The sequence below is a fragment of the Oncorhynchus clarkii genome, chromosome 28, assembly GCF_045791955.1.
Source record: "Oncorhynchus clarkii lewisi isolate Uvic-CL-2024 chromosome 28, UVic_Ocla_1.0, whole genome shotgun sequence".
In the NCBI taxonomy this organism is placed as follows: domain Eukaryota; kingdom Metazoa; phylum Chordata; class Actinopteri; order Salmoniformes; family Salmonidae; genus Oncorhynchus; species Oncorhynchus clarkii.
Window position 1 is genome coordinate 41,461,198 of NC_092174.1, and position 23,778 is coordinate 41,484,975.

Here is a 23,778-nt window from a genome sequence, read left to right on the forward strand (position 1 = left end):
GCACCATGTCAGCCTTGGCAGGAAGGGACTGGTTGGGGATTAGGGCTGAGAGGGAGCAGCAAGCTTTTGTGTCTCTGCAGCCTGGTGCATGGAGACCTGCCAGCCAGTTAGGCAGATGAAGCTCCACTCCATCAGGCCTCCCCAGGGGTGTCAGGAGGCATGGGGGGGAGGGGTGGGGGGGCTATACCATGTGTGGGTCACTGTAGCGTGTGTGTGTGTGTGTGTGTGTGTGTGTGTGTGTGTGTGTGTGTGTGTGTGAGTGTGATCTCCCCATAGTTCAGGACAGATGGAAGGTCCTTTCTAGGTCAGTAACTTGTCAAAGTAGAGTTATGGGTGATGAGTTATTTATTGATTTTATTATATCAAACTGAGATCCAACTATGCCTTAACCACCTGTTCGAATGGAGTGTAATACATTCCTTTCACCACAGGGTTTGGTACTTGCCCAACATTAAAGCGATAACTCCGCCAGCCTTCATATTTAGATATTTGTTTTTCTCACCTTGAAAGCAATCCATGGACAAGGTATTGAATGCAATCCCTACTTTGTGATGTATTTAAACTAGCTACCGCCATCCCAATTCCCCATTTAGCCCCTAAGTCACAATGTGGAGAGATACCAGAACAGAACACCTGTAACTACAATACCACTCGTTAATTAACCAGCCACATTAATGATGTTGTGTTGTGCTTGGCGGTACGAGGCCCTCAGTGGTCTGGGGCCAGTCTGCAGTGAACAGGACTGACAGAGGACGCGTCATAATAAGGAAGAGAATAATAATAATAATAATAATAAGGAAGAGAATAATAATAAGAATAAGAATAAGGAAGAGGTGTCACGCCCTGGCCTTAGTTATCTGTGTTTTCTTTATTATTTTGGTTAGGCCAGGGTGTAACATGGGTGATTTATTGTGTTTCGTCTTGTCTAGGGTTTATTAGATTTATGGGGTTGTGTTCAGTGTAGTTGTCTAGGTAAGTCTATGGTTGCCTAGAGTGGTTCTCAATCAGAGGCAGGTGTTTATCGTTGTCTCTGATTGGGAACCATATTCAGGCAGCCGTAGTCTTTGGGTATTTTGTGGGTGGTTGTCTCCTCTGTCAGTGTTTGTGCCACACGGGACTGTTTTGGGGTTTTCACATTTCTTGTTTTGTATTCTGTTCATGTATAGTTTCTCTGATTAAAGAACCATGAACTTTAACCACGCTGCATATTGGTCCTCCGATCCTTCTCGCCTCTCCTCTTCGGAAGAAGAGGAGGAAATCCCTTACAAGAGGAGCGTTATTAATGTGGTCTGATTAAGAATGGTTTTGAAAAGAGACACTCACTGGTTCTGGGCTCTGAACGATTTTGATGCCTGGCGCCAGTTTACTTGTCTTCTGTGGAGATGTTCACTGTGTCAATCAGAGAGGAACACACACAGACCAGATTGAGGGAAATATCACATTTACATAAGTATTCAGACCCTTTACTCAGTACTTGGAAGCACCTTTGGCAGCGATTACAGCCTCAAGTCTTCTTGGGTATGACACTACAAGCTTGGCACATCTGTATTTGAGGAGTTTCTCCCATTTTTCTCTGCTGATCCGCTCAAGCTCTGTCAGGTTGGATGGGGAGTGTCACTGCACAGCTATTTTCAGGTCTCTCCAGAGATGTTCGATTGGGTTCAAATCCAGGCTCTGGCTGGGCCACTCAAGAACATTCAGAGATTTGTCCCGAAGCCACTCCCGCGTTGTCTTGGCTGTGTGCTTAGGGTCGTTGTCTTGTTGGAAGGTGAACCTTCAGCTCCCTGACCAAGGCCCATATCCCCCGATTGCTCAGTTCGGCCGGGCAGCCAGCTCTAAGAAGAGTCTTGGTGATTCCAAACTTCAATTTCAGAATGATGGAGACCACAGTGTTATTAGGGACCTTCAATGCTGCAGAAATGTTTTGGTGCTGTACCCTTCCCCAGATCTGTGCCTCGACACAATCGTTCCTGTCTCGGAGCTCAACAGACAATTCCTTGGACCTCATGCCTTGTGAGGATCAGGTGATGAGTGGCTAATATGCCTATGCCTCCTGTCCTGCTAGCTAACGTTCAATTGCTGGAAAATAGGTGGGACGAACTTAAAGCACATATATCCTACCAACGGGACATTAAAAACTGTAATATCTTATCTTTCACTGACTCGTGGCTGAACGACGAAATTAAGAATATACAGCTGGAGGCTTATACATTCTTACGGCAGGATAGAACAGCAGCCTCTGGTAAGACACGGGGCGGGGGCCTATGCATATATACAGTGGGGAGAACAAGTAGTTGTTACACTGCCGATTTTGCAGGTTTTCCTACTTACAAAGCATGTAGAGGTCTGTAATTTTTATCATAGGTACACTTCAACTGTGAGAGGCGGAATCTAAAACAAAAATCCAGAAAATGACATTGTATGATTTTTAAGTTATTAATTTGCATTTTATTGCATGACATAAGTATTTGATCACCTACCAACCAGTAAGAATTCCGGCTCTCACAGACCTGTTAGTTTTTCTTTAAGGATCCCTCCTGTTCTCCACTCATTACCTGTATTAACTGCACCTGTTTGAACTTGTTACCTGTATAAAATACATCTGTCCACACACTCTATCAAACAGACTCCAACTACATGGCAGGACCTGGTCAATGGCCTGAAGAGAGCTGGGACCACAGTCTCAAAGAAAACCATTAGTAACACACTACGCCATCATGGATTAAAATCCTGCAGCGCACGCAAGGTCCCCCTGCTCAAGCCAGTGCATGTCCAGGCCCGTATGAAGTTTGCCAATGGTCATCTGGATGATCCAGAGGAGGAATGGGAGAAGGTAATGTGGTCTGATGAGATAAAAATAGAGCTTTTTGGTCTAAACTCCACTCGCTGTGTTTGGAGGAAGAAAAAGGATGAGTACAACCCCAAGAACACCATCCCAACCGTGAAGCATGGAGGTGGAATCATCATTCTTTGGGGATGATTTTCTGCAAAGGGGACAGGACGACTGCACCGTATTGAGGGGAGGATGGATGGGGCCATGTATCGTGAGATCTTGGCCAACAACCTCCTTCCCTCAGTAAGAGCATTGAAGATGGGTCGTGGCTGGGTCTTCCAACATGACAACGACCGGAAACACACAGCCAGGGCAACTAAGGAGTGGCTCTGTAAGAAGCATCTCAAGGTCCTGGAGTGGCCTAGTCAGTCTCCAGACCTGAACCCAATAGAAAATCTTTGGAGGGAGCTGAAAGTCCATATTGCCCAGCGACAGCCCCGAAACCTGAAGGATCTGGAGAAGGTCTGTATGGAGGAGTGGGCCAAAATCCCTGCTGCAGTGTGTGCAAACCTGGTCAAGAACTACAGGAAACGTATGATCTCTGTAATTGCAAACAAAGGTTTCTGTACCAAATATTAAGTTCTGCTTTTCTGATGTATCAAATACTTGTCATGCAATAAAATACAAATTAGTTACTTAAAAATCATACTATGTGATTTTCAGGATTTTTGTTTTAGATTCCGTCTCTCACAGTTGAAGTATCCCTATGATTAAAAAAATTACAGACCTCTACATGCTTTGTAAGTAGGAAAACCTGCAAAATCGGCAGTGTATCAAATACTTGTTCTCCCCACTGTATAAACAACAGCTGGGGCACAATAACTAAGGAAGTCTCGGGGTTTTGCTTGCCTGAGGTAGAGTATCTCATAATAAGCTGTAGACCACACTATCTACCTAGAGAGTTTTCATCTGTATTTTTCGTATCTGTCTGCATACCACCACAGACCGATGCTGGCCCTAAAACCGCACTCCATGAGCTGTATACTATATAAGCAAACAGGAAAACGTTCATCCAGAGGCAACGCTCTCAGTGGAGCGGACTTTAATGCAGGGAAACTTGAATCAGTTTTACCTCATTTCTATCAGCATGTTAAATGTGCAACCAGAGGGGGGGAAATCTAGACCACTTTTACTCCACACACAGAGATGCGTGCAAGGCTCTCCCTCGTCCTCCATTTGGCAAATCTGAACATAATTCTATCCTCCTGATTCCTGCTTACAAGCAAAAATTTAAGCAGGAAGCATCAGTGACTCGGTTTATAAAAAAGTGGTTAGATGAAGCAGATGCTAAACTACAGCACTGTTTTGCTAGCACAGACTGGAATATGTTCCTGGATTCTTCCGATGGTATTGAGGAGTACACCACATCAGTCACTGGCTTCATCAATAAGTGCATTTAGGACATTGTCCCCACAGTGACTGTATGTACATACCCCAACCAGAAGCCATGGGTTACAGGCAACGTTCGCACTGAGCTAAAGGGTAGAGCTGCCGCTTTCAAAGAGCGGGACTCTAACCCAAAAGCTTATAAGATATCCCGCTATGCCTTCCGGCAAACCATCAAACAGGCAGAGCATCAATACAGGACTAAGATCAAATCGTACTACACCGGCTCCTACACTCACCGGATGTGGCCGGGCTTGCAAACTAATACAGACTACAAAGGGAAGCACAGCCGAGAGCTTCCCAGTGACATGGGCCTACCAAATGAGCTAAATCACTTCTATGCTCGCTTCGAGGCAAGTAACACTGAAACATGCATGAGAGCATCAGCTATTCTGGACGACTGTGTGATCACTCTCTACGCAGCCGATGTCAGACCTTTAAACATGTCAACATTCACAAGGCCGCAGGGCCAGACGGATTACCAGGACGTGTACTCCGAGCATGTGCTGACCAACTGGCAAGTGTCTTTACTGACATGTTCTGCCTCTCCCTGTCTGAGTCTGTAATACCAGCATGTTTCAAGCAGACCACCATAGTCCCTGTGCCCAAGAACACTAAGGTAACCTGCCTAAATGACTACCGACCCGTAGCACTCACGTCTGTAGCCATTAAATGCTTTGAAAGGCTGGTCATGGCCCACGTCAACACCATTATCCCAGAAACCCGAGACCCACTCCAAATTGCATACCACACCAACAAATGATGCAATCTCTATTGCACACCGCACTGGCCTTTCACACCTGGACAAAAGGAACACCTATGTGAGAATGCTATTCATTGACTGCAGCTCAGCGTTCAACACCATAGTGCCCTCAAAGCTCATCACTAAGCTAAGGACCCTGGGACTAAACACATTCCTCTGCATCTGGATCCTGGACTTCCTGATGGGCCTCCCTCTGGTGGTAAGGGTAGGTAACAACACATCCACCACGCTGATCCTCAACCCAGGGGCCCCTCAGGGGTGCATGCTCAGTTCTCTTCTGTACTCCCTGTTCACTCATGACTGCACGGCCAGGCACGACTCCAACACCGTCATAGAGTTTGCTGATGACACAACAGTGGTAGGCCTGATCCCTGACAACGATGAGATAACCTATAGGGAGAAGGTCAGAGACCTGACCGTGTGGTGCAAGGACAACAACCTCTCCCTCAACGTGATCAAGACAAATGAGATGATTGTGGACTAAAGGAAAAGGAGGAACGAGCACGCCCCCATTCTCATCGACGGGGCTGTAGTTGAGCAGGTTGAGAGCTTCAAGTTCCTTGGTGTCCACATCACCAACAAACTAAAATGGTCCAAGCACACCAAGACACGTGTGAAGAGGGCACAACAAAACCTACTCCCCCTCAGGAGACTGAAAATATTTGGCATGGGTCCTCAGATCCTCAAAAGGTTTTACAGCTGCACCATCGAGAGCATCCTGATGGGTTGCATCACTGCCTGGTATGGCAACTGCTCGGCCTCTGACCGCAAGGCACTACAGAGGGTCGTGCGTACGGCCCAGTACATCACCGGGGCCAAGTTTCCTACCATCCAGGACCTCTATACCAGGCGGTGTCAGAGGAAGGTCCTAAAAATTGTCAACGACTCCAGCCACCCTAGTTATAGACTGTTCTCTCTGCTACCACATGGCAAGCGGTACTGGAGCGCCAAGTCTAGGTCCAAGAGAATCCTAAACAGCTTCTATCCCCCCAAGCCATAAGACTCCTGAACAGCTAATAAAATGGCTACCCAGACTACTTGCATTGGCCCCCCCCCCCCCTTTTCTTCGCTGCTGCTACTCTGATCAATGGAAACAAGATGCACCTGAGATCAATTTGGAGTCTCTTATCACATGGTCTGAAGACTTATGTAAATAAGGTATTTCTGTTTAAAAACTAATTCTGAATTAGCTAAAATGTAAAACAAAAAAAATGTTTTTGCTTTGTCATTATGAGGTATTGTGCGTAGATTGATGAGGAAGAAAAATAATTGAATAATTTTTAGAATAAGGCTGTAACGTAACAAAATGTGGAGAAAGTCAAGGGGTCTGAGCACTTTCCGAATGCACTACATTTTACATATTGTTGTGGTTCATTTCTTTACTATCAAATGAGGAGAGACAAACTGATCACACAAGTCAGAGTTGTACTTAAACTAAATCTTGAATCACTTTTTAATAATAGTGCAGGTCAATACAACGCACACACATAAAGGGAATCGATTGAGTGCTCTATCATAATGTTGGTTGGTCGACGATTCACGGTCAAATGATTCGTTGAGAGCCCCGGGACAAAAGTACAAAGGTCTTTTATGGCCAAGATACACCCCTTTCAACCTACATGACGAACAACAGATCTATAGAATGGGTCACAAGGTTAAGATTTGTATGAAAGATACCTATGACACATTGCAGACAGTATCTGCTGTGTCAACAGTTTTCATTGTATAGACCAGTGTTCGTCCCTCTGACTCCAAACTGGAGCCATCTCTCCCTGGTAGGGTATAGAAAAGCAAAATTAATCCATGCTCTGGAATGCTCTTTAGGTTTTATCACCCAAAATACATTGTAATTTTCCTGTTAGTGTTATCTCCCATCCTCAGTAGAACACACACACACAATAGTTAAGAATACTCTATTCTGTCGAATAAAACAACCATTTGATAAAAGTACTTTTACAGAATCTTGCAATTTTTCCTCTCACAATATGCATTTGACATTTTATTACTGAACAAAAATATAAATGCAACATGTAACAATTTCAATGATATTACTGAGGATATCAGTCAATTTAAATGGATAAATTAAGACCTACTCTATGGATTTCACATGACTGGGCAGGGGCTTAGTCGTGGATAGCCACTGGGAAGCCAGAGCCAGCCAATCAAAATGTGTTTTTCCCTACAAAAGAGCTTTATTACAGACAGAAATTCTCCTCAGTTTCATCAGCTGTCCGGGTGGCTGGTCTCAGACGATCCCGCAGGTGAAGAAGCTGGATGTGGAGGTCCTGGGATGGCATGGTTACATGTGGTCTGCGGTTGTGAGGCCAGTTGGACATGCTGCCAATTTTTCTAAAACAACATTGGAGGTGGCTTATGGTAGAGAAATGAACATTCAATTCCCTGGCTACAGTTCTGGTGAGGACCAACACTTTACATGTCGCCTTTATATTTTTGTTCAGTATACAGTACCAGTCAAAAGTTTGGACACACCTATTCATTCAAGTTTTTTTTTTTTTTTTTTTTTTTTTTAAACTATTTTCTACATTGTAGAATAATAGTGAAGGCATCAACACTATGAAATAACACATGGAATCATGTAGTAACTAAAAAAGTGTTAGTAAACAAATCAAAATATATTTTACATTTGAGTTTCTTCAAAGTAGCCACACTTTGCCTTGATGACGGCTTTGCACACGCTTGTTATTCTCTCAACCAGCCTCATGAGGTAGTCACCTGGAATGCATTTCACCTAATAGGTGTGCCTTGTTAATTTGTGGAATTTATTTATTTATTAATGTGTTTGAGCCAACCGCTGCGTCTTTGTGAGACGCAGAGTAGGTGGAAGGATGATCTCCGCATGTGTAGTTCCCACCATGAAGCATGGAGGATGAGGTGTGATGGTGTGGGGGTGCTTTGCTGGTGACACTGTGATTTATTTAGAATTCAAGGCACACTTAACAGGCATGGCTAACACAGCATTCTGCAGCAATATGCCATCCCATCAGGTTTGCGCTTAGTGGGACTTAGTGAAGCTAGTTGAGAGAATGCCAAGAGTCTTCCTTTTTTGTGGCGGTCCTCATGAGAGCCAGTTTCATCACAGTGCTTGATAGTTTTTGCGACTGCACTTGAAGAAACTTTCAAAGTTCTTGACATTTTTTGGGTTGACTGCCCTTCATGTCCTAAAGTAATGACGGACTGTCGTTTCTGTTTACTTATTTGAGCTGTTCTTGACATAATATGGACTTGGCTTTTTACCAAATAGGACTATCTTCTGTATACCACCCCTACCTGGTCACAACACAACCGATTGGCTCAAACGCATTAAGAAGGAAAGAAATTCCACAAATAAACTTTTAGCAAGGCACACCTGTTAATTGAAATGCATTCCAGGTTACTACCTCATGAGGCTGGTTGAGAGAATGCCAAGCGTGTGCAAAGCTGTCAAGGCAAACATGGGCTACTTTGAAGAATCTCAAATATAAAATATATTTGGATTTGTTTAACACGTTTTTGGTTACTACATATGTGTTATTTCACAGTGTTGATGTCTTCACTGTTAAACTACAATGTACAAATAAAAAAAAACACCTGGAATGATTAGGTGTGTCCAAACTTTTGACTGGTAATGTACATACATATGTAACAGTATAACTTTAGACCGTCCCCTCGCCCATACCCGGGCTCGAACCAGGGACCCTCTGCACACACCAACAACAGTCACCCACGAAGCATCGCTACCCATCGCTCCACAAAAGCCGCGGATCTTGCAGCGCAAGGGGGACCACTACTTCAAGGTCTCAGAACAAGTGACGTCCACGATTGAAACGCTATTTAGCACGCACCACCGCTGACTTCTAGCCGTTTCACATCCGTTACACATACATACATACAGTACCAGTCAAAAGTTTGGATACACCTACTCATTCAAGTATTTTCTTTATTTTTTAGTATTTTCTACATTGTAGAATAAGGCTCAATCTGACCATGAATCTGATTTTAAAGGTTAGGCAATGTTGTATTTGAGCTAACCCTAACCCTTTTCCTAAGCTGCTACGTTAATTATCCTAACCTGCTGCATACATTATCCTAACCTGCTATGAAAAGTCAATTTTGACATAAACTCTGCACTATCAATTCAAAACAATTTACCACTGGATCAGCGGAATTTAGTTCACCGGAAGAGGAATGACCGAGCGTGTGTTTCGTGGTCTCATCTGATTGGTTAAGGATGATAGCGTTTGAACCAATGAGAGGCAGACATCTGTTCACTCGAGCAACTCCGAAATTGCTTTCCCTTCCTTGTCATTCAATGAAATCACAAGACATTACCTGGAAGAGTCTCTTTTGAGGACAACGTTTAAGCTTTAGGCGGTCAAAATGCAGGTCTTGGGATCATTCGCGATAATTCTGTCCATATTTTCTGTTCATTCTACCGTTTATTTCCAAGAACAATTCCTTGATGGAGGTAAGTTCGTGTTATTTCTGACGTTCCACCCTCGTCTAGAAACGTTAGCTAGCTAGCTAGCCCACTTACTCAGGCCATGCACGAGTTTCAAAGATGGACCTGGAAATGTGTTGTCACACTGCCTTCTCTTCAATTTAACTGTATGCTGCATATTTTGTTGCACATGCATTACTTACATGTTAATGCTAGCTATAGTGCTACATATTGAAAGAAAATTAGCTTTGACAATGTAACATTTGCAGACTTAGTTAGGTAACTACAGTCACGTTAGTTAGGCTACACTGGTCTATTCAGACAGAATCATGAGTTCCATTTGTAACATTTTGACTCACCATACCTAATCATCAAGCCATTTGTTTTTGTGTATGTCATCAGAGAAGTGGCTAGTGGCACCTTTAAAAAAATAAACTGAAATTAAGGTTTTTGCCCTCATCAGATGGTGTCCAGACTGTAAAATTACTGTGTTTGAGATGGAGAAGGCCTTATGCCATATTTTACACTGTAAGGCGATATCAGTGACTGGTCTTCATTTTTGATGATTCTGACTGTTCATTGGTTGGTGTATCTTTCTGCAGATGCCTGGAAGACTCGCTGGCTGGACTCTAAGCACAAGGCAGACTACGGAGAGTGGAAACTGACAGCTGGTAACTTCTATGGAGATGCTGAGAAGGACAAAGGTTAGTTCATTATTGCCTCCTGGGTCCATGACCTTACTGGGTCAGTTTCTTTATTGTCTCCTGGCTCAGTGCTGCCTAGCAGTGTTTGGGGTCATTTCAGGAAGTGAACTGAAATTCCTACACTATCTTTTCGGTTTACTTCCTGAATTGATGGAATTTACCACAATTCTGCAGCCTGCTGTTTGGCTGGGGTCTTGAACATGTTCTGTTATTAACTAAGATACTGATAATGGCTGTTGGTGATTTGTGACTATTGTGTTGTCAGCCATTATGACTGTTATACAGCGAGTATTCATCAGTGTTACCATGCAACACTCTGGCTGTGTCCCCAGGTCTACAGACGAGCCAGGACGCCCGTTTCTATGCCGCGTCGGCCCGCTTCGAACCCTTCAGCAACGAGGGGAAGACTCTGGTGATCCAGTTCACTGTGAAACACGAGCAGAAAATTGACTGTGGTGGCGGTTATGTCAAGGTGTTCCCCTCCACCCTTGACCAGGCTGAGATGCACGGAGACTCCCAGTACTACATCATGTTCGGTAGGTACCTCTGTCTGGTCTTATGGGCAGTGCTCTGGCGTGTATTCATTAGGGCACATCATAGAAAATTGTAGCCAAACATTTTGCAACATAAACAAGAGTTCTTTTTTAATATATTATACAAATTCAGGTAGGTCCCTCCCTGTTTTTGTTCCATTTGCTTCCATTTGGTTAGTGAATACACACAGGAGTTTTTCCTAAATTTAACACGTTGTGACATGACCAGGGAAAACTCTGGGTCCTTATTGGAGCCTATGAGTAGGTTTATTTCCTAGTCTAATAACATGGGCAGGAACATCAGGACTGGTGTGTGTGTGTGTGACGATGACTCAATTATATTGGACAGCTTTGTGTTTATTGGATGGAAGGTCTCTACTAGAGGTCGACCGATTATGATTTTTCAACGCCGATACCAATTTATTGGAGGACCAAAAAAAGCCAAAGCCGATTTTATTATTTATTTTAAATATATTCAAACACAAGCTTAGCCTTTTGTTAACAACACTGTCATCTCAGATTTTCAAAATATGCTTTTCAACCAAAGCTACACAAGCATTTGTGTAAGAGTATTGATAGCCTAGCATAGCATTAAGCCTAGCATTCAGCAGGCAACATTTTCACAAAAACAAGAAAAGCATTCAAATAAAATCATTTACCTTTGAAGAACTTCAAATGATTTCAATGACGAGACTCTCAGTTAGATAGCAAATGTTCATTTTTTCCAAAAATATTATTTTTGTTGGCGAAATAGCTCCGTTTTGTTCATCACGTTTGGCTAAGAAAAAGACCGGAAAATTCAGTCACTACAACGCCAAACTTTTTTCCAAATTAGCTCCATAATATCGACAGAAACATGGCAATTGTAGTTTAGAATCAATCCTCAAGGTGTTTTTCACATATCTATTCGATAATATATCAGTCGTGACAGTTGGTTTCTCATCAGAAGCAAACTGAGAAATACTGCAGCTGGAGATTACGTAATAATTGCAACGGAGGACACCAAGCGACCACCTGGTAGATGTAGTCTCTTATGGTCAATCTTCCAATGATATGCCTACAAATACTTCACAATGCTGTCAACACCTTGGGGAAGCGACAGAAAGCCTAAGCTCATTCGTGGCCCATTCACAGCCATATAAGGAGTCATTGGCATGAGGCGGTTTCAAAAAATGCGGCACTTCCTGATTGGATTTTTATCTGGGTTTCGCCTGTAACTGTAGTTTTGGAAACGTCAGTGTTTTCTTTCCAAAGCTGTCAATTATATACATAGTTGAGCATCTTTTCGTGACAAAATATCTTGTTTAAAACGGGAACGTTTTTCATCCTAAAATTAAAATAGCGCCCCCTATATCCAAGAAGTTAACAAGTTTTAGGTTGTAGCTATTATAGGAATTATGACACGTCGACTTTCTCTCTATACCATTTGTATTTCATATACCTTTGACTATTGGATGTTCTTATAGGCACTATAGGCACTATTGCCAGCCTAATCTCGGGAGCTGATAGGCTTGAAGTCATAAACAGCACTGTGCTTCAAGCATTGCTAAGAGCTGCTTGCAAACGCAGTAAAGTTTGAATGAATGCTTACTAGCCTGCTGCTGCATACCACCGCTCAGTCAGACTGCTCTGTCAAATCATAGACTTAATTATAATAAACACAAGTACGAGCCTTTGGTCATTAATATGGTCAAATCCGGAAACTATCATTTTGAAAACAAAACGTTTATTCTTTCAGTGAAATACGTAATTGATCTGTATTTTATCGAACGGGTGGCAACCCTCAGTCTAAATATTGCTGTTACATTGCACAACTTTCAATGTTATGTCGTAATTCTGGAAAATTAGTTCGCAGCGAGCCAGGTGGCCCAAACTGTTGCATATACCCTGACTCTGCGTGCAATGAACGCAAGAGAAGTAACACAATTTCCCTAATTAATATTGCCTGCTAACATGAATTAAATTCAACTAAATATGCAATTAGCACCTCTAGTGCTAATTTGATCATACTCTGTCCTGTGACCTGTACAGGCCCTGACATCTGTGGCTACAGCACCAAGAAGGTCCACGTTATCTTCAACTACAAGGGCAAGAATCACCTCATCAAGAAGGAAGTCAAGTGCAAGGTAAGGTGCTCTGATTTTGAGTTCTGTCCTCTGATTACCGTCTCACTCTCACACACACACACCTACTTTAACCTAAGCGATCTCTCTTCCCCCTCTTCAGGATGACGAGCTGACTCACCTGTACACGCTGATCCTGAACCCAAACCAGACCTACGAGGTGAAGATCGATAATGAGAAGGTTGAGTCAGGCACTCTGGAGGAGGACTGGGACTTCCTGCCGGCTAAGACCATCAAGGACCCCGAGGCCAAGAAGCCCGAGGACTGGGACGACCGCCCCAAGATGGATGATGCTGAAGACACCAAGCCAGAGGTACAACCACTGTCTTTAAACACCATGTGGCACCAAGCCTATTCAAATCAAACTTTTATTTAAACTGCATTTAGATCATATGACACTTATCATATGACACTTTACTGTAAAATACACCCAGTAAAAGAAAGTAGAGGACAGATGCCTCATTATTACTATAGTCAGTGCAGGAGCTGAGTGTATTTTATTTAACTAGGCAAGTCAGTTAAGAACAAATTCTTATTTTACAATGACGGCCTATTCCCCCTGGCCAAACCCGGATGACGCTGGGCCAATTGTGCACCGCCCTACGGCCGGTTGTGATACCGCCTGGAATCTAACCAGGGTCTGTAGTGATGCCTCTAGCACTGAGATGCAGTGCCTTAGGCCACTGCGCAACTCGGGAGGGGCTAGTAGCAACACCACCTCAGATGTTTCATTGTTTGAGTTCCTGTTCTTCTGATAGACTATTAAACTCAAAAGTATTGTGGAGCTCCTGCTCTTAAATATAAACAGGACCAGAGTACCTACACCTATTTTCGTCCAAGTCATATATTATTATTGGTTTTACCATGATATAGTGAGGCTGACCTCGACGTGCCATAGCAGGAAGTGATTTTTATGTTGTGAGCTATGTGTCCAGGATTGGTCCAGTAAGCTATACTGTAGTAGTTAATGACTGTTGTTCCAGGACTGGGATGTGGCTGAGAACATCCCTGACCCTGATGCCAAGAAGCCTGACGACTGGGACGTGGACATGGATGGAGAGTGGGAGCCGCCTGTGATCACCAACCCAGAGTACAAGGTTTGTGTTAAACTAGGCTGGGGCGGTGATCAGTGATCACACTATACCAGTGTTCCTCAACTCCAGTCTACAAGCCCAGAACAAGTGTACCTAATTCAACTAATCAAAGGCTTGCTATAAGTAGTTTGACTCAGATTTGTTAGTGTGGTTCTGGGACAAAAATGTGCAATGGATGGTACTCGAGGACATTAGTTGAGAAACACTATCAGCTTATCAAACTGAACCAAGAGGAGTGTTTTCAGCTAATTTGTCAATGAGATGTGCTTAGCCAGAGTGGTGTTCAAGACCGCAACGTTGTAGAAACATGTTATTCTTGAAAGGGAAGTTCTAGCAACATTGTTTTGCAACAGCTTTTTGTTGCCATTCAGTTTTTGTGAAGCGGAATGGAGGAAGTTGTTTCCTGAAATAATGCCACACAATTTGGACCGTTTGTTGCAAAACTGGTTAGGACTTAACCTTTGTGCAACTGGCACAAGTTGAGGAAGACTCTATAGACATTATCACACTGCATTGTTCTTAGCCCCAGGGCTAGATGCATTGTTCTTAGCCCCAGGGCTAGATGCATTGTTCTTAGCCCCAGGGCTAGATGCATTGTTCTTAGCCCCAGGGCTAGATGCATTGTTCTTAGCCCCAGGGCTAGATGCATTGTTCTTAGCCCCAGGGCTAGATGCATTGTTCTTAGCCCCAGGGCTAGATGCGTTGTTCTTAGCCCCAGGGCTAGATGCATTGTTCTTAGCCCCAGGGCTAGCTTAGCCTGTATTCACATGTATTCCAAAGCCCTGGGATAACGGACAAGTGACCAACATTTTTACTTGGCATTTTAGTAATTTGGTAGATACACTTATCCAGAGCAACTTACAGGCGCAATTAGGGTTAAGTGCCTTGCTCAAGGGCACATCAACATATTTTTCACCTAGTTGGCTCGTGGGATTTGAACCAGCAACCTTTTCGGTTACTGGCCCAAAGCTCTTAACCGCTAGACTACATTTTGTCTCTGACATGCGACCAACTTAGTAATGCCATTTCCTCTTGCATCTTTTTATTTTTTATTTTATTTGACCTTTATTTAACCAGGTAGGCTAGTTGAGAACAGGTTCTCATTTACAACTGCGACCTGGCCAAGATAAAGCAAAGCAGTGTGAACAGACAACACAGAGTTACACATGGAGTAAACAATTAACAAGTCAATAACACAGTAGAGAGAAAAAAGAGTCTATATACATGGACCAGCATTTGATTTCCAACAGTGATGGTTTTTGCTGTCTGACCTCGGAAACTGTTTTTTACTTTTGATATGCGATCTCGCCCCTGTACAGAGATGAATCAAATCAAACTTTATTTGTCACATGCGCCGAATACATAAAAGCTATGAAAAGTGTTTGCTGCCCTTCTAGCAGTTGCTTTAGTTGGGTAAGTACGAAGACATTAGCCAACCTGCATGGCAAACATTTTAGTTTTTGCACGTATTACAGTATTTTGCTCAGATTGAAGGATGAAATGGTATGATTTTACTGATCAAATTAAGTTTCAGTGCAGCTTTTGTGATTGGACAGTGAGCATGCTAGGCATTGTTCTTGACCCTGGCTCACACTGGCTATATTGGCACAGTGTTTCTGGGGCTAACTCCGAAAAGTCGGCGCTAACCGTGCTCCGGAGCAGGGCCAACTAGCCCACTTCTAAAATGTGCAAGAGTGAACATTCGCTTAGCCCCGGGCTAAATATCTTCCTTAACCCTGGGTTAAGGTGCAGGAAGAATGCGCCTACTGCTTTTAAAAACAATGGCTAAGACTAAAGCAACAACCATGCGTTGTCTGCAGGGGGAGTGGAAGCCCAAGCAGATTGACAACCCTAACTACAAAGGAGCCTGGGTCCATCCTGAGATCGATAACCCAGAGTACGCCGCTGACTCTAACATCTACAAGTTTGATGACATCAGTGTCCTGGGCCTGGATCTGTGGCAGGTGAGACTGGACACCACATAATTTTAAATATAACATAATACATTATACATAGATGCTACATCTTTCAAATATGCATTATTTAATTAAATGTATGCATTTTAATGGTGGACACCTGTGAGAAACTCCTATTTTTACCCTCAAGTTTTACCTAACCATGTGACCTTGCCAAGAAACTCCTCAGGGGTTTACTACTAAGGGTCTTTGAAGCTAGCCGACTTCAGTTCGCTTACTACAAAGCAGGGGTCAATGAGCTGGCCAGCTAACGTGCCTAAATATATATAAAAAATATGAGCTTGAAATGGGAACGATCTAGCGGACTCGACAGTCAAAAACACACCGAAGTTTAGCTTTTATTAATGACCCTGAAGATTTGTTCTGGTTGTTTATCAATGTTAGCTGGCGAACCCTCATTGAAGCTGCTTTGTTGTAAGCTAAGCTAACTGAAGCTGGTTGGTTTTAGAAGACTCGGAGTAGATCTTGCTTCCTTTATACTTTACCCCCTATGGACTTATGACGATCTATAGTAATGCTAATTGTAGATAGTAGGGCCTTTTCCTGGTCATGTGAGAAATAAATAGCTTTTTTAAATTTTTATTATCAATGTAGTTAAGACACCAACATCATGAGTTTCTTTTCAGGTGAAATCTGGCACAATCTTTGACAACTTCCTGGTCTCAGATGATGTGAAGGAAGCAGAGGAGTTTGGAGCTGAGACATGGGGTGTTACTAAGGTATGTGATAACTATACTGTGTTGAACTGGCTGGTCCTCTATTCTTCTATGAGTGTGCTTTGTACATTCCCAATATTAACACACCATGTTTCAATTCATCAACCAATCAACTCCTTGGTTATTTGAATCGGGTGTCCTAGTGCTGGGCTCGAGCAGAAATGTTGAACATGCCACCTACCACAATAAGGCTTCCAGTTCACTGTCAATACATGTCCATCTACTGTTACCACCCCTCTTTACACATGTCACAGGAGCCAGAGAAGAAAATGAAACAGGAGGAAGATGACAAGAAACGTAAAGAGGAAGATGAGAAAAACAAAGAACAAGCCACTGAGGCAGAAGAGGAAGGTGAGGATGAGGGTGAGGATGAGGAAGGTGAGGACGAAGAGGAGGAGGAGACTCCAGAGGAAGGAACTGAGGAAGAAGAGGTTCCAGAGAAAGATGAGCTATAGGCTGGCTTGGACACGAGTGGCTGTCTGAATCCCAATTCAACCCCTAGCCACTACATCCTAGTCTCTGGTGTAGATCTGAGAGATTCAAGAAGGATGTCCACAATTTGACTACAATTCCAACAGAGGGCAAGATTGATCTGCCAATTATGCAATCCTCTGAGATCTACACAAGTACCTATGAGCTAGGGGTTGATTTGTGATTTAGGATGTGTGTCCCGCTCTGGCTCTACTAACCAGGGAGTTAACATGGCTGCTATGCATCCATCCCCTGAGAAGCCAATGGGTCCATTGAGAGTTAAAAGCTTTACTGAAGTGTATCCCAAATGACACCCTACCTCTGATATAGTGCAGTTTTGACCAGGACCCCTGGGTAAAAGTATTGCTATATATAATATATTAGGTGATCGGGTGCCATTTGGGATACAGATTGGGTGGTATTGGACTTAGTGATTCACACATCAGCTTGTATGTTTATAGGTGATTTTTGTTTCCCTTATCCAGATATGACATTCATAGGTCCTCCCAATCCAGTACGTCATGCTTAATTGTGTAGTGTGTTCAGTGTCTTTATATCCAACAGCAGTTAATTTACTTTTGTACCGTGTAACATATTCCCCTTGTCCATCGCCTCTGCCATTTATTTTCCGACTCAACTTAACACACCAAGATGTTCTCTGCTCTGACGTGATTCACAAAGTCACTGGTTGTCATCGTTTGGAAATAAATTGGTTCTTGTACCACTGAATGTTTGTAAAGTGCAACATATTTCTCAACGTGCCTTCTCATCCACCTGGCACTTTGTCATTCACATCAGCTCATTGTTATTCTATTGTGTTCTCATTACATCAATTTGTTTCGCACTGAATTTTCCTCACTTGTTTGTTTGTCTTTACTGTTTGTTTCCATACGTGTTCAATGAGATTACATGCTTGGCCAATTAAAACAGTTGTTGGGTTCTCTGCGTTTTGATGAATATTGTGAAAGATTAGTAATTTATAAATTGTCCCTCCTGTTCAATGCTGTGACTGTCAAATACAGTTGGTTTCTGCTTTGAATTTTAAAATTCCTTTTTTTCCCCCCCCTTGAAAGTATGGTGATTGTTTGATCGTTGAATGGCGTTACATCCTAACAATGCCAAGGGTCTGTTGGACACCAAACATATAATTGCTGTCATGTCAACCCCATGTTGTACAGCAATGTCACCTAGGAATGCGCACTTTTCTTATAACAATGTTATTAATACCAAAGTTTTATTAAAATAATTTAACTGAGGTCTTATTATTGACCCCTACATATTATACTGAAAATAGTGTTTGATATTAGACAGTAGGAAAAATTATCTGAGAAGGGTCTTACTCATGATCAACCAATTAGATTTAATTAAAAATACAAAAATAATGAAACAATTTTGCCACGTGGGTGACAACACAATGAATAACACTGGCGTTTTATCGCTTTGGTGCAGTTTTTACATGTGGTACATTTTCACAACTTAGTACAAAACTCTAAACTGCTCAAACGGCAGTTTCAAAACTATAAAGAACATTTTCAATTGACTAAGTACAAACACAGTCACTTTTTCACATCGCAATACATGTTCATATAAAGTAATTGCCTTTCGCAGTGCAACGCTCACATTACTTTTGATAGGATTCTCTTTTGTTAATATAGATTTGACTATTAATCCGATTGCTCCTAATCGATCACTTAAACATTTGGTAAACCTAAACATTTACATATCTGGTTTGTCTCCTACAGATTTTGAGAACTACATAATGAAAATGTATGTGAAGTAGAAACAAAAAGTGTATATATATAAATACTTGAATCTACTATGATGACTTATGATTGTACTTCACAATATGTTTAAAAAAAAATCTGATATTGACAATATTAGAGATGTGCTTTATGTAACAAATGAATGTTTATTGGTCGCGTACACAGATAGTGTTTGTAGCTCTTACAGTGCAGTAATACAATACCAGTACACAAAGTCAAAAACAAAGAAATGCATCCCCTATACAGTAAACATGTATCCAAAGAAAACGAAGTTGCTAAAACTGCATTGGCTAATACAGAACTGTAATACCGTAATATATTTACGTAGCAGGCGCTTTTATTGAAAGTGAAAATAGTCCACACATTTTGGTATTGATCGACTCCACAACTCTGGTGCTGTGAAAGTGAAAATAGTCCACACATTTTGGTATTAATCGAACCCACAACTCTGGTGCTGTGAAAGTGAAAATAGTCCACACATTTTGGTATTAATCGAACCCACAACTCTGGTGCTGTGAAAGTGAAAATAGTCCACACATTTTGGTATTAATCGAACCCACAACTCTGGTGCTGTGAAAGTGAAAATAGTCCACACATTTTGTGTCCACACATTTTGGTATTAATCGAACCCACAAGTGAAAATAGTCCACACATTTTGGTATTAATCGAACCCACAACTCTGGTGCTGTGAAAGTGAAAATAGTCCACACATTTTGGTATTAATCGAACCCACAACTCTGGTGCTGTGAAAATAGTCCACACATTTTGGTATTAATCGAACCCACAACTCTGGTGCTGTGAAAGTGAAAATAGTCCACACATTTTGGTATTAATCGAACCCACAACTCTGGTGCTGTGAAAGTGAAAATAGTCCACACATTTTGGTATTAATCGAACCCACAACTCTGGTGCTGTGAAAATAGTCCACACATTTTTGTATTAATCGAACCCACAACTCTGGTGCTGCTAGTGCCATGCTCTTACAGTATCACATGTATTTATATTGCCCTTCTTACATCAGCTGATATATCAAAGTGCTGTACAGAGAACCCAGACTAAAACCCCAAACAGCAAGCGGAAAGGCTCCCTAGAAAGGCCGAAACCTAGAGAGAAACCAGGCTATGAGGGGTGGCCAGTCCTCTTCTGGCTGTGCCGGGTGGAGATTATAACAACATGGCCAAGATGTTCAAATGTTCATAATATGTATGAACTGAGCCATGTACAGGACCACTACAATACTTGATTACAATACAGGTGGAAGATGTATGATCGCCACCCCCATAAGCGAACCACCCTCCTTCAGGCCATGGATGATATGGGGGGTGATAAGTGCCAGTTTTAAGCCTCGTGAAGTTACTGATACCTCTCACCAAGTCACCTAATGTCTTCCTAGCGCCATAAAATACCGCCCTTGAATTAACGTGGAATGTCAATGGAGGCAAGTTGTTTTCTAAGGCGTCATACTGCCGACGCGTTTACGTCATGTTCATGTCACGTGACACGTACACGTAATGTAGATGTGGTGTTCGAGTCATGATTTATGTGTTAGTTTATTATGGTATTGACAGATCTTACTATGAATGGGCCTCCCAGGTGCCACAGTGGTCTAGGGCACTGCATCGCAGCGCTAGCTGTGCCACCAGAGACCCTGGGTTCGCGCCCAGGCTCTGTCGCAGCCGGCCGCAACTGGGAGGTCTGTGGGGGACGCACAATTGGCCTCGCGTCGTCCGGGTTAGGGAGGGCTTGGCCGGTAGGGATATCCTTGTCTCATCGCGCACCAGCGACTCCTGTGGCTGGCCGGGCTCAGTGTACGGTGTTTCCTCCAACACATTGGTGCGGCTGGCTTCCTGGTTGGATGCGCGCTGTGTTAAGAAGCAGTGTGGCTTGGTTGGGTTGTGTTTCGGGGGACGCATGACTTTTGACCTTCGTCTCTCCCGAGCCCGTACGGGAGTTGTAGCGATGAGACAAGATAGTAACTAAAATACTACGAAATTGGGGGTCAAATGTAAAAAAATAATAATAATTGTTGATTATGCTAAAATAGGCATTTCACCTCAATCACCTCAAAAATTATTAGGCTAGTTGATATCGCAGCCAGCCACCATTACTGTGTAGATTACCATTACTTTCTCACATCAGTACAGACACAATGGCTTCTTTGTTGGAGGTAAGAGGTAGCCTAGGTCTCTAGTGGCGCATTTAAAACAACTCGGAACTCGGCAATCTCTGACTTCCGACTTCAGACAACTGGGAACTCGAGAAAAAAAAAACGAGCTCAGAATGGGAAAAATAGTTTCCAACGGCCATCCAACTCGGAATTCCAATTCAGAAACTCGGGCATTTTTCTCTGACCTGAAAATCACTGATGTCATGATTTGACCTAGTTTGTTCCCCAAAAGTTCCCAGTTTAACAGACACAATCACTGTCACCATGCAAGACATTTCTGTGGAGCTGTTTTATGGTTAAACACAGGGCCTGAACTGAGGGGGTATGTGAGAATATAGGACTAATCCTTGTTATAGAGATGGCCAAAAAAAAACATATGCTACCGCCTGTTTGCTTAACCTTAGAAAAAACAACGGTCCAGATTATATAAAGAGATCTCGGTAATAACAATGATTAACTCCACCATTATTTCCGTAGTCTACAAGCCTCTCAAAGGTATTGCTCAGCCTCAACATCACAGGAAAATGTGGTTGGTTTATTAAATGCTCCGCAGTTTAGAATATTAGTGGTAGCCTATGCCTACCGCAAAAGAAAAAAAACGATATAGAATCGTATGTGTCTATGCAAAGACCATACAGCTTAACAGATACTTTTTTATTCAGGAGAATCTCATTGAATCAAATCACATCACATTGTAATTGTCACATGCGCCGAATACAACAGGTGTAGTAGACCTGACAGGGAAATTCTTACTTACAAGCCCTTAACCAACAATGCAGTTTTAAGAAAAAAAATTGTTTTCGAAAGTATTTACTAAAATAAACTGAAGTTATTAATGTTTTTACACAAAAAAAATATGAAAAATAGAAAAATAACTAATAATTAAGGAGCAACAATAAAATAACAGTAGCAAGGCTATATACATGGGGTACCAGTACTGAGTCAATGTAGAGGCTATATACAGGGGGTACTGGTACAGAGTCAATGTGGAGGCTATATACAGGGGGGAACCGGTACTGAGTCAATGTGGAGGCTATATACAGGGGGTACCGGTACAGAGTCAATGTGGAGGCTATATACAGGGGGTACCGGTACAGAGTCAATGTGGAGGCTATATACAGGGGTTACCGGTACAGAGTCAATGTGGAGGCTATATACAGGGGGTACCGGTACAGAGTCAATGTGGAGGCTATATACAGGGGGTACCGGTACAGAGTCAATGTGGAGGCTATATACAGGGGGTACCGGTACAGAGTCAATGTGCAGGGGTCACCGGTTAGTCAAGGTCATTGAGGTAATGTACATGTAGGTAGAGTGGGGTGGGGACAATGCAAATAGTCTAGGTAGCCATTTTATTAGCTGTTCAGGAATCTTATGGATTGGGGGTAGAAGCTGTTAAGAAGCCTTTTGGACCTAGACTTGGCACTCCGGTACTGCTTGCTGTGCGGTAGCAGAGAGAACAGTCTATGACTATGGTGGCTGGAGTATTTACCAATTTTTTGGGGCCATTCTCTGACTTCCTCCCTATAGGCTGTCTCATCGTTGTCGGGATCAGGCCTACCACTGTGGTGTCGTCGGCGAACTTAATGATGGTGTTGGAGTTGTGCTTGGCCATGCAGTCATGGGTGAACAGGGAGTACAGGAGGGTACTGAGCACTCACCCCAGAGGGCCCCCTGTGTTGAGGATCAGCGTGGCAAATATGTTGTTACCCACTCTTACCACCTGAGGGCGGCCCATCAGGAAGTCCAGGATCCAGTTGCAGATAGAGGTGTTTAGTCCCAGGGTCCTTAGCTTAGTGATGAGCTTTGAGGGAACTATGATGTTGAATGCTGAGCTGTAGTCAATGAATAGCATTCTCACATAGGTGTTCCTCTTGTACAGGTGGGAAAGGACAGTGTGGAGTGCAATAGAGATTGCATCATCTATAAATCTGTTGGGGCGGTATGCGAATTGGAGTGGGTCTAAGGTTTCTGGGATAATGATGTTGATGTGAGCCATGACCAGCCTTTCAAAGCACTTCTTGGCTACAGACGTGAGTGCTATGGGTCGCTAGTCCTTTAGGCAGGTTACCTTGGTGTTCTTTGGCTCAGGGACTATGGTGGTCTGCTTGAAACATGTAGGTATTACAGACTTGGTCAGGGAGAGGTTGAAAATGTCAGTGAAGACACTTGCTAGTTGGTCAGCGCATGCTCGGAGTACACGTCCTGGTAATCCGTCTGGCCCTGCGGCCTTGTGAATGTTGACCTGTTTAAAGGTCTTACATTGGCTACGGGGAGCGTGATCACAAAGTCGTCTGGAACAGCTGATGCTCTCATGCATGCTTCAGTGTTGATTGCCTCTAAGTGAGCATAGAAGTAATTTAGCTTGTCTGGTAGGCTCGTGTCACTGGGCAGCTCGTGGCTGTGCTTCCCTTTGTAGTCTGTAATAATTTGCAAGACTTGCCAAGACTTGTGTATTATATTTCAATCTTAGTACTGTATTGACGCTTTGTCTGTTTGATGGTTTGTCGGAGTGCATAGCGGGCTATTCATTTCAGTGCAGTTGCTTTCTTGTGCATAACCTTAGCCTAAACGGATCCGAAAACACCCCAGCCTGTTTTGATCACAGATCATGATGAAGCCGGAACATTTCAGCTGTTTGTCATTGATTTAGCCCACAATCACCTAGAGATGTGATACACATGAAAACCTATATTTAATCTGGATTTGACAAACTGTCTGCCTGACAAGGACCCTTTGACTTCTCCTCACGTTATATGTGTTACCAATTAGGCTAAATGTATTCTTATTAATAAACTTTTGTTTTCCTAT

At 42.8% G+C, this 23,778-nt stretch overlaps 1 protein-coding gene across 1 annotated transcript; it reads left to right on the plus strand.

Moving 5' to 3' along the window:
• Positions 1-9,210: 9,210 nt before the first annotated feature.
• On the plus strand, positions 9,211-18,076 carry LOC139387258 (calreticulin 3b). Its single transcript, XM_071133369.1, has 9 exons — positions 9,211-9,447; positions 10,023-10,124; positions 10,457-10,660; positions 12,689-12,783; positions 12,884-13,093; positions 13,764-13,877; positions 15,695-15,838; positions 16,477-16,569; positions 16,821-18,076. The coding sequence occupies exons 1-9, from the start codon at positions 9,360-9,362 to the stop codon at positions 17,019-17,021; spliced, it is 1,251 nt and encodes a 416-aa protein (XP_070989470.1). The 5' UTR covers positions 9,211-9,359; the 3' UTR covers positions 17,022-18,076.
• Positions 18,077-23,778: the final 5,702 nt, after the last annotated feature.